Source organism: Thermobia domestica, chromosome 8, assembly GCF_964235325.1.
Source record: "Thermobia domestica chromosome 8, izTheDome1.hap1.1, whole genome shotgun sequence".
NCBI classification, from domain to species: domain Eukaryota; kingdom Metazoa; phylum Arthropoda; class Insecta; order Zygentoma; family Lepismatidae; genus Thermobia; species Thermobia domestica.
Genome location: NC_137461.1, coordinates 190089979 through 190102259, shown reverse-complemented (window position 1 = coordinate 190102259; position 12281 = coordinate 190089979). Strand labels below are relative to the sequence as shown.

The window sequence follows — 12281 nt, the reverse complement described above, 5'->3', positions numbered from 1 at the left end:
ATGCTTCCTTCGCATCTCCAAAAAAACATTCTGATTGCAATGTTAACCGACCAAAAAAACACACATTCGAACATTTGCAGTTCGAAGAGTTATAAAAACCAGAGCCAGAGAAGTTAAGCAACAGGTGAAGCTACCGGTGTTCGCAAATTCAACATTTCTAAAATAAATTTTGAAACTAAGGACTACATTGACATGATCGACTGGCAGACACCCAAGTGACCCTACCACCAGTCTTGAATGACGTAACATTCGAGGATCTGCAACACATGCTGCAAGAAGAGGTTCCAACTGAATGGTCATTCGCTGACTTCCCATGCCACACCCAAGCTGTGAAATGAACTGTACTAGTACAGGAAAGTTTGCGGTCATGAAAACTGTGACAGCTTCATTTTGGCTACCTTAAAATCCACAAAGAGGATACCATTATCTAGGTTCAAGGGTCAGTATAAAATGTGAATTGTGAAACCTTCGCGAAAAATTTTTACAACCCGAAATTGACAGTCCGTAAGTTTTATAATGTATACGTTTATTTTTCTGTTTGTTAAAACATAAACATTAAACATTCTCATCTGTCAGGTATTTGTATGAATGAAACATTTGAAGCCTAATAACTGTGTAGCTGCTTTACTTGAAACAAATGAGTTATTGTGGTTGAAAGAATGTAGTTAATGTACTAGTAAGAAAAAAACATTTAAGTTCAGGCCAACTGCCAAAGGAGAAAATATTATCCCAGGGTTTTGAAACTTTTAATAGTAGTTAAATATATGTAAATGCAACGTTTCGTCACTACCATGAAAGATGTGGTGATAAATGTATATTATTTAAAATAAAAAAGATAAATGTTTTTGAATTTTTCAACGAATTTTCAAAATTTTGCACCCCCCTGCCAGAACAGAAGATATTCTAGGGTTTTGAAATTTCGCACAAGTAATACCTACACGTAGGTACCACTTTTTCGCACTAACGCGAAAGGGCATTTTTTTTCCCCCAAATTTTCGAAATTTCAGAGACCTTGTCAGAACAGAAGATATTATCTTAAGGTTCTGAAATTTCTCAGGGGTAATACTTACATGTAGGCACAACTTTTCCGTACTACCGCAAAGCGGTTCTCAAACTTTCGATTTTTTCGACCTCCCCTGATATACACTAATACTATTGTTCAATTTCCAATCCTGTCTGTTACAAAAGTATAGGAAAAATGTGACAGACCTATGGGAATTGTAAGGATCTAGATTCTTCTTCTTCTTCTTTTTTTTTTTTTTACTTAGTTTTTGGATAACAGTCTAGGATTTTGTGGCCAGAACTAATAGACATATTAATGTTTTTTTTTTTTCCCATACTCTCAGTCCTAGTTTTTGGATAACAGTCTAGGTTTTTGTGGCCAGAAGTAATAGACACATTAATGTTTTTTTTTTTTTACCACACTCTCGGTCCTTTGCATAAGTTTCGCACAGCCTCGTGTCCCTCATTTTTCGCTACACCATTCCCTTCACCAGTTACAATTAGTATGTCTTACAGTGATATTTTCGGATAACGATACAGTCTTTTAAACTTTACTGATTTCACCACCAAGATTTGTAATGCAGTTCCCACCATAATTGGTCAGTAGTTCATCTTGTAGTGTCTCAGCTGTACTTCTAACATGACTATCTGCAAGGATCAAAACACGTCGTAGATTGTTTATTTTCGATTTACTCGGAATTACTTTAACCTCTGACTTTTATTTTATTTCATCACTGTCGATTTTTTGTTTTACTTGTACATTTTTCTTTTCTAAATACAGACGTGTTCAAATTATTAGACTCACCCTCGAAAAATGCGAAATTGATGTTGCAGTCCAAATTTCGGAGTTCTAGAACATCTAATTTAATGGTTTAAACCACCAATATAGGATCCTTCATTTGTTTACTGTACACTTGAAGTGGTGATATAACCGTTGAACAGCAAATGGCATTAGTAGAGAGAAGGGAGTTCTGAAAATTGTATTTCAGTTGTAGACAGCTACTGTGGTATCTAACAACAAGCTACAATCCGAAGTATTGTGGTTGAAGTTTCACTGGCCCATTCGAGCTGTGGAACGACATTCAAAGCGTTCAACAGTTAGAATGGCCAGTTTAAAGTGATCTTGACGTGTTTTGTGTATTAATCTTTTATTCTATGAAGTCCTGTAATCGCGGCATAATTTGAAAAGCCAGAGACATTTCTTTGCGTAAAGCGGAAGTTGTCAAAACACTTTTGGCGGAAGGAAGATATACACAATGACAAATTGCTATTAGAGTTGGGGTAGGCCAAAAAAATCTGTGAGTAAATCTCCGTTGCGATGAGCAAGAAGCAAATGTATCAGCAAAATAGGCTTGGGAAGTGTGTGCGAAATCCAAAACTATCGCTAAGAGGTATCAAAAAACTAAAAAGGCTGGCTCTGGGAAACAGAAACGCAACTTCTAGAGATTTAAGCATAAAAATGGCTGAGTATGGTGTAGACATTTCGCCTGAAAACGTTCGAAGGCTTCTTTGTGCTGAGGGAATAAAAGCACTCATGCCAAGAAAGAAAGCAAAAATTACTCCAATCATGGCAAAGAAGCGCCTCGAATAGGCACGAGGCCTAGAACATTGGACTGCTGTTGATTGGAGAATAGGTGTTTCAGTGATGAATCATGTGTCCTCGTATCTGATGAATGTTCACAATATGTACGATGTCGACCTGGGGAAGAATTCAAGTTGGAATACCTCCAACAAACAGTGAAGCATCCTACTTCAGTCATGGTCTGGGGTGTGATCTCTATATTCGGGCCTGGGAAACTGCATATAATAGTGGGAACAATGAAGCACGACCAATACCTACAAGTTCTTCAAGAAGAACTGCTTCCCCAGACTGCAACCTGGTTTGATGACGCACACTATATCTTTATGCACGATGGAGCTCCATGCCACCGGGGCAAAGCTGTGACAAAATTCTTCGAGAACAACGAAATTAGTGTTCTTCCGTAGCCGGGGAATAGTCCTGATATGAACCCGATTGAAAACCCCTGGAGCTTCATGAAGGAAAAGCTAAAGAAAAAGCATATTACAATCAAGGATACACGTTATTTAAGCTCAATATATTTAAAATCAAACGTCGCTAACTACTTGTTTGTTACTAAGTAAATTTATAAATCGAAAAATTTAAAGCATACAAAGCCCAAAAACGAGAATTACCTAGGAATATAAAACCCAACTAATGATGCAGAGAGGGTATGCATCATTCAGAGGAAAAAAATCTTTATAATGAAAAAAAAAAAAAAGAGAGAGAGAGAGAGAGAGAAAACACGGAGCAGTTTAAACGACATTCCTTCTCAACAGGGTTGGCAAAAAACATAATATTTAAACAAAAACAGCCTTTTTGTTTAAATAATTTGCTCTAGTATTTATATTACATATGAACAGAAATAAGTTTGTTTCGCCTTGGTGTTTTTATGCAACAACAGGGTTATGCAGGAAGGTGTCATATAAGCTTAAAGCGGAATCCAAACCGCTTCTCGGCTTACATCCAAGAGAAATTGTCCATTTGGACACGAAACCGGGACTAACTGGTCACAAATGCGATGAGTCTGCCGACTCACTCACGAAAAACTCCTGGTAATAATACGTTGTACTGATCTTTCCATAGGCCTACTTGTTAATGTAATTGTCAAGTCATTTCAGAAGAATAAAGTTACACAAGTAAAAACATTATACAGAATTATAAATCGGGAAACTCCCGCCTTAGCCATTGGGAAAATCCTGTTATTACCTTAAATGTATTTGCATGTAAAATTTTAAGCTCAGCGTATCATAATCAGTACGCTAAAACTGAGGTATTAAACTACAACTTTAGTATGTAGATATCATTGAATAAAATTAAAATGAAGTCCAATCCAAGCTAATGTTGGAAGGGACGTAGGCAGTTGATAAATTTTTCCAATTTCTATCAATATATTTAAGCAACCTTGGTTTCTTTATAAGACAGCCATTCAGGCAAGCAGAAATATACAATTTGGTTTCGTTTCGTATGTTTAGGCTTAACATCTTTATGAAATACCAAGGTTATCAAGAAGAAGACTCGCTTAAAGGGACACCCGAACCGCTACTTGGTTTACATTGAAACAGGGGTTGTGGTTCGACAGAGAATTGAACATGGGATCCCTTGATTAAAAGGTGAAAAAGAGATAAAACTAATGTAGATGGTTTGATATGTGGAAACGTCACCATGAAGTTCACACGATTTAAAGCTTAAAAAAAAAGAAAAAAAGAAAAGAAAAAACAGCCAACTTTGCTCTTCAATATTAATATTTTAAGTCAAACATTAAAGGAACACAAATTTATAAAATTATCAAACAATATAAAAACATCCCTGTCTCAGTTAAGTAGAACTGAATTTTAATTCCTTTCGGAAACAATACTAAGAAATAGTTGACTGAGAACAGTCGTAGATCTATTTCACATCACGAAATCTACGTATCATAAGACGCTATATGTCAACGTTAAGGCCGCAAATGCGAAATAGAAGTATTCTAACAAATTAAAACGCAAACTACTTTATCAACCAGTGGTAACAGTTTAGAAATTATTACCTAAATCACAACTGACGAACATTATACTTACGATCGTACCCATTTTATCTATACTGATTCAAGATAGAATCCGTAATTGTACATTACACAAGTAATTGTACATTACACAATATATACATATAGTAACATCTTCATTCATGCTGCTCACAACTGGAAAGAATTTGCTCAAACAGACTGAAGCAACCTGCAAGTCATATTGCTGTGGAAGTGCTTGATTGTGTCATGCTGTGACTACTTGAAAATATAAGTGACTTTGGGTCAGTTGTGGCGACACTTTCATTTTCTAATAAATAGTGGTCAAATAAAACAATTTATACTACAATAATGTGTCAATGGAAACTGGAGCATTTTAAAATCTGTTCGCTGTTTATAAGCTACTTATTTTTGATTGTATTAGGTATGACGTCTTGTTTCGTGTTTATTTTATACACTGAATTTCTAACTTCAACTATGATTTCAATATCAGTGTTTCAATTCTACCTAATTGTGGTTCTTATATTCATTCCCTATCTGACGGTAGCTTCCTAAGAACACACATACCGCAGATTTTCAAACGCTGATACATCGCACACCCAGTGGAAAAGTGTTACAACTCAAAAAATGTAAATTTCGAGTTACCATCGCTCAAAAGAGAATAGAGAAGAGAATACTATACCTACCTTGTGGTATCTTCGCATAAACGTAACTAAACAAATTAACCCTAGATGGCAGAAATTCCAGTATCCCAGGGAGCGATTTTGGTACAATAACAAACTTTAAAATATGTTCCATGAAATGTGTCATTTTGACTTGTAACAGTCTTCCAGTGGGTGTAGATATATATTAGGCTGAAGTTGAAAATGAGCTACCTTTTCTATTTTCAAGGTTCTTTCTTATTAAGCGAATTTTCAATTGAATGCGCGAGTCATAATCACCGTAAATCCATTTATAAATATATGAGTAAAAAAGGACGTAGAAGTGAAGGAACATCGGACATTGTTTACAAAATTAAAAGAAGAAATTAAAAAGGAAAAACCTAATCTAACTTGTAAAAAGCTCAATCTCTACAAGTTTGCTTATGGCCTGCTTACATTTATTTTATTATTATTAACCTCTGTCGTGAAAATGTGTTTGAAATAATAATAATAATAATAATAATAATAATAATAATAATAATAATAATAATAATAATAATAATAATAATAATAATAATAATAATAATAATAATAATAAATAATAATAATGACGAATAATAATAATAATAATAATAATAATAATAATAATAATATAAAACTGTCATTAACAACAAATCTTGGAAAACCATTATGGTAAGTCATCTTCTAATACCTTCCTGTGTAGTAGGCATTCTAACAAGTATATACTAGACACCGGTGTTGCAACACGTTCGAAGTCATTTATAAAAGTCATTTTGAAAGTCAGTAAATCATTTACAGTTCTGAAAGTCACTTTTATGAAAAAAGTTTCGTTGTATGTGTATCTTAACAATATGAAATAACTGCAACTCTACTTACCAATATTACAAGTGTAGATATTACACACCACTGAACAAACTTGAAAACTTCCTTCCTTCTAAACAGCATATCTAAAGCGATTGGTAAACTGTAAATCGAAAAGTACGTAATCAGCGATCACTTATATTATTATGCATTTATATCAAAACAGAACAGCAAAACTTTTAATCCTAGTAAAATTTTATAAAAAGCTGTAAATTTACTTGATTGAATTATCTCTTCATGGAAAGACAAGTCACTAAGTAAGAGTTGTTGAGAACTACGTCCACCTAGTCTACACAAGTTTTAATAGACACATCCGTAGGTGATACGCACAAGCATGTGTGAGCATGGGTATGTTCTATACAGAGATATATTGGCTATACTCCTGTCCACGAGCGAAAGAAACGGGTTATTTAGAAGATCTGCCGCAAAGCAGCCACACAGATCCGTACACGCGTTGGCCAGTCGTCAATGGTAGGACGTACCACTTCAAAAGGAAATGCTGCTATTATTAGCACAAAAGCAAGTTCCACGGACGAAATATAAGATGTCGACTCGAACAAAAATTGCCTTCCTATTCGGACCACAAGTCAGGAGTTATCAGCAGGCCATTTGTCGTGATAAAGTGGCTATCATGTTGTAGGAGATACAGTACATCTGGGTCGATTTTATCTAATGTATCAGAGTTGAATCTTGGTGGAAGACTCAGTGGTATTTAACAAAGAAAGTATGACTGAAGAGTTCAACTACATGTGTTAGAACATCACTGTGAGTTTATGTTAATTCACTGTGTGTAAACAATGTATGTTAAGAGAGATATTATATATGAAGTGTTCCGGATAGTACGAGCAAACTCACCAAAAGTTACGTGCACGCTGAACACTCAGAAATTACATTTGTAGTACTCGAATACCAAACTGTTCTGTGGCAACCAGTTCTCGTTTTTTGTAAGTTGATTAGAGTTTCAGCAGCGAGGTTATATGAGATGTGGACATATAGCTCAACGTGGGATCTGAATCACATGAGCTCCTACTGGGAATTGAACTCAGTTCTTACGCACCTAAGATACTTATGGGCTAACCATACAGTCACGAGGGAGCTCAGCTATCTCATGCCTGCAGTGAAAGCTGTTCCTCTTTCGCTTGTAAAATACAGTTTCAAAATAAATAGACGACTATTATTAAATATTCTTACCGTTCAGAGTGCATTTTGAGGAAAAACGCTTTATTGAGTTCGCTCTTACTATCTGGAAAGTCACGTATACTGAAACTAACGTTTAGTTGAAAATGCACGTTTTCCTTCTATACTCGAAATTTTTGAAGTTCTAGACGGGAGGAAAGATTACTAAGAAACATTTTCAATACTTTTGTTCAATATTAAAATAATCAAATTAGAATAAAAGATTAAAATATGGACAAACTCTCTTAAAGTATCAACATTGCGACAGGCAATACTGTACTCGAGTTTGGAAATTTGACTACTCAACGCTGAACATTCAGACTTCACTCCGAAGAATAAGTTTTCAAATCTACATTGAAGTCTTTTTCTGTCACGAAATTAATAAAAATATTACCCACAGTATCTTGGTATCCCAATCTCTACACGATTTACGTACATATAGTTATAAAAATAATCGAAACACCTGTTAGTTACCTGTTAGTTTTGCAACACTATGGTAAGTTTGCACGGCATGAAGTTGTTAGCGATATGTCAGAGTTTCTGCAGCACGTTGGATGGGGTAAAATTGAGGTATGTGTTGAATTGAACAGATGATGGTAGTACAAAACGAGAAACCTTTTCGAGTTTAAAAGAGGCTAGATTGTAGGTGCGAGTTTATCTCATTTAAGAGTATCTACAGTGGCTTGTGTTGAACATTGAAGCGAGGAACATTGTCCAAAATGATGACGGGCTACAGAACTTTTGTCAAAAAAACATCGGCGAAGAGTCATTGGACGGAAGAGAGCCCTTAGTAACAGGGATCTCCGAGCTTTGAAGAAGACTGCATCAAGTACGGTACATGCGGACAACAGCACCCAAAAAAGCTGGTCACAGTGCATCGCGAGTTGCGTATTATGAACATTTGCGCAAACTTCCAATTTCCAAACAATACTTTAGAATGAAAAAATGGTGCTGAGAAAAATGCAAAAAGGACTGCAATAATTAAAAACACATTATGAGATCCGATGAGTTCTCTTTCACCTTATTTTCAACAATCGGTCCTGTTTATATACGGCGGGTGTCCGAAGAAGCTATTCTCCGAACTGTCTTCTTTTTCCCACAGAACATGGTGACGCTCTGTGATGCGATGTATCGCAATTTCTGCACATTTCCAATTCGAAATTTTCTCTCATATAAGGAGCCGTTTTTATATTAAGTAATGAATTTTTGACGAATTTTTACCTCCTCCCCTCATGTATCACACTTCGTAATACAAGGGCTTTTTTTACTTTTTTATTATTTTTATTTATTTATTTATTTATTTGGTCTAGGAATTAATTCGTGCGGTTGGTACGCACACATTGAAGCTGTAGTACAAACACAAAATACATAAATACCTTAAGAAAAATATTGTCCATCGCTAGCCACCACTTTCGCCCATCTGTCAGGCAATGTACGGATTCCGTGGCGAAAGAAGTCCTCATCCTTGGAAGCGATCCAGTCAGAGACCCATGTTTCGATATCTTCTGAAGAAGTAAACCGCTGACCAATCAAATCGTTGTTCATGCAATCGAACAAGTAGTAGTCCGAAGGAGCAACGTCTGGTGAATACGGCGGGTGGGGTAAAACTTCCCATCCGACATTTTCTAAATAGGTTTTGACCGGTTTTGCGACATGTGGGCGAGCGTTATCATGTTGAACAATAAGTTTATCATGTCTGTTCTCCCATTCTGGTCGTGTTCTGGCCAGAGCTTGCTTCAAACGCATTAATTGTCGTCGATAACGTTCTCCATTCATAGTTTCACCCGGTTGCAGCAGCTCATAGTACACCACACCTTTCATATCCCACCATATGCACAGCATAACCTTTGCACAGTGAATATCTCGTTTTGGTTGTGATGGACCTGGTTCACCTGGTTTCACCCAGGCCTTTTTTCGTTCAGGGTTCTCGTAATGGATCCACTTCTCATCACCCGTAATAATTCGATGCAGAAACCCCTTTCTGCTCTGTCGTTGAAGCAGCAATTCGCAAATGCTTTTTCGTCTTTCAACGTCTCTGTCTTTCAATTCATGTGGAACCCAATGTGACATCTTTTGAATCATTCCCATGGCTTTCAAGCGTTTGGAGACTGTTGTTTGATCAACGCCTAATGCTGCTGCAAGTTGTTCCTGCGTTTGACACGAATCCTGCTCGAGCAATGCTGTCAATTCTTCGTCTTGAAATTTTTTTGGCTGTCCAGCTCGCTCTTGGTCTGCCAAGCCGAAATCACCACTTCTAAACCGTGCAAACCACTTCTGACACGTTCGCTCAGCTAGAGCATGGTCACCATACACTTCCACCAAAATACGATGACTTTCAGTCGCACTTTTCTGCATGTTAAAGTAATGCAGCAGGACACCCCGCAAAAACACTTTATCAGGCACAAATTGCGCCATGTTCACTTAACTACAAACTGGTGTTGTTGACGCTTTAATCCACTGCCCTATACTACGAACGATACGCGATGACAGGGGTTTGCAACACATGTGTGGATACACGGAACTGTGGGACGCTCCGTTCGTTGCGCCATCTCTTGTCCACCCGCACGAATTAATTCCTAGACCAAATATTTATTTATTTTTTTACCAATTTTGCTTATTATGGTACTGCTGGAAGAAGTAGGTGAAATAGGATTTAACAAACTGATATCAACCTCTTCTTCCTGGATCCAGGATTCGCCAGTGTCGACGATGCAAAGAAGTTCTCTTCCTCGTCGATCACAGATTCGAGGTGGCTGCACACGTCGAGGAGCAGGGCATCTCGTTTGTGAACAAGGTTTCGAGCATCTTCTTTTGATTTTTGACTTCAGTTTACTCCTTTTCAAATTCTTCTTGTCCTAAATCAGTGTCAGAATGCGAATGAACTCGATTTCTGCAAGAAAATTCAAACCTAAAGAGCAAAAAGTTCAGTACCAGATAAATATCCGATGAATTTGGTTTTTAATATCTCTTTTGTTCTGCAAATCGTGGAAAGTTTTGAATTATATTTTCAGAAATAGTGATACAACTGGGAACGCAAGGGCATTTTCAAGCGGTGGTTATGATCGCTAACAACTACGTCCAGAAAGCTTCGTATGCCGTAAATGTAAAGCGGTGATAGCCTCGAAACGGTTTATTGTAGTGTAATACACACAGGATTCGTCACTAGTTATGTTGATGTCTAGTAGCGTCTTCGAATCCCATCTGCATGATTCATTTTATACAGGCTATATGTTCACAATTTCCAAAATAATAGAAATATTTATTTATAAAAAGAAGAAAATTGAATAAAATTACTTTTTATAAATTGCATATAAGCCTGAGAATAAAAATAAAAATTACAGCAAAAAAAAAAAAAAAAGCGTTACGTAATCAAGACAAACCCCTTTTGCCTTTATCACACTTCCTAACGCAAAGCTAAACCTCTCCCCCCGTTATATAATAGGTGGTTGACTCCTAAAAAAAGAGAGTTTTTTCCATGTATGTAATTTCTAACAGCATACAACACAAGTTTTGGATATGAGTGTATATACATATATATATAGTGGGGGAAGGAAGAAATTTGCAAAACAAATTAATTAATATTTTTATAAGATATTTCCCTCCAAATAGCTCGGTAAAGCAAAAAGAGAAAAAGATTCTGAGAAGAAAAAATTCATACTTAAAATTCCTCGACTTTTCAAGGTGTCTTCAGCTTTTCATGGAATTCCCTGGCTTTTCGAGAACTTTTCATGAGTAAGCTGAATTCCCTGACTTACCTAGGTTTTCCAGGGCTGTAATATGCCATTACAGTCTAATGAGATGATGTTTTTAATAGGAGGGTGCCCGAAATTTTTTGCACCGACTGTACTTGACGTTTAACAAAAAATTTCTGGCTGTTCATACAATTCGTAATATTGTTCGGTATTCTATTTCAAATTAACATGGAAAACTGTAAAAAAATTCATTGCGAATGATAGTTTTGGGAATCAATATCTTTATTTATATTTTAAATTAGTTATAAGTCTTGCATATGTATATGTAAATGGATTATTACAATTCTTACGGTGTCAGTGCTATCCGAAAATATAGATCCACTATTGGACGGAACTTTCCAGATCAAATAACCAATCTAAAACTCGACAGAATTTTCAGGACCACCCTTCACCTCTCTTTTAGATACCTAGGTCCTTCTAAAATCCAGTTTGATCCAGATTTTACCAAATTTTATTCGTTTCAAAGCCCCACCGCCAAAATGCTTAGTTTTGATTGGCTGATAAACCCACGCTATGATATTAGGGCGCAATTATTCCATTCCATGCCGGGAAGTGTTACTGAAGACACTAGATTCTGATCGTCTAGCTTAAAAAGTCGAAAAGGAGTTAGAAAAGCTGCAAATAAAGGTAATATTGGGACTTTATTAACGTCTAAAAATCACTGGAAGTCTTGAGGAGCCATGAAATATTAAATTTCATAGTGAAAACTAGACTAAAAAGCAAAAATAGGAAGCATAATTCAGTAACGCCATGTTGAGCAGATATAGTTAGTAGTGGACAGGTTTTGTGAAGTGCATCAGTTCGCGAGTTGTTCTTAGGGATCCACAAATAGTTTCGGAAAGTGGTGTTTTCCCCTCAAAATACTTTTATCCTTAAAATTATTCCTTTTCTAGTTACGTAAGACCTGCCCCACTACCGTTTGTGTTCGTGTATATAGTGGATGTGATTTCTTTTTGTATTTATTAATTACATACATGGCGGTATTCAATTTTGTTGTAGTTAGGATAGTAACCATAATGCACGTGTAAATTTACAGTAAGGGCTCCTATCTGACTCCCAAATTGGGAGTACGGCTTCCAGCGGGATGAGTTGAACATGTAGTTTGTTCCGGGTTCCTGCCCCTTCAGGGCAGGGGTCCTATGGTTAGTTCATACTTCGATATGTCCCCTCAGGGCATTGATTAAACAGGTTGAGTAAAGAATGTGATTTAGTAAATATAAGGGCCAGTTGGCCCTGTTCATTTCTTTCCTTTTCCTTTCGAGCCGATT

General features: G+C 36.4%; 1 protein-coding gene across 4 annotated transcripts in view; it reads right to left on the bottom strand.

Moving 5' to 3' along the window:
* Alg9 (alpha-1,2-mannosyltransferase Alg9) overlaps positions 1 to 12281 on the bottom strand; it is a 242119-nt gene that overhangs the window by 133523 nt on the left and 96315 nt on the right. For all 4 annotated transcript variants that reach the window (XM_081769334.1, XM_081769336.1, XM_081769337.1 and 1 more), the window contains one exon: positions 6101 to 6188. In XM_081769334.1, the coding sequence (XP_081625460.1) occupies positions 6101 to 6188 (88 nt within the window). The remainder of the gene's footprint in view (positions 1 to 6100; positions 6189 to 12281) is intronic.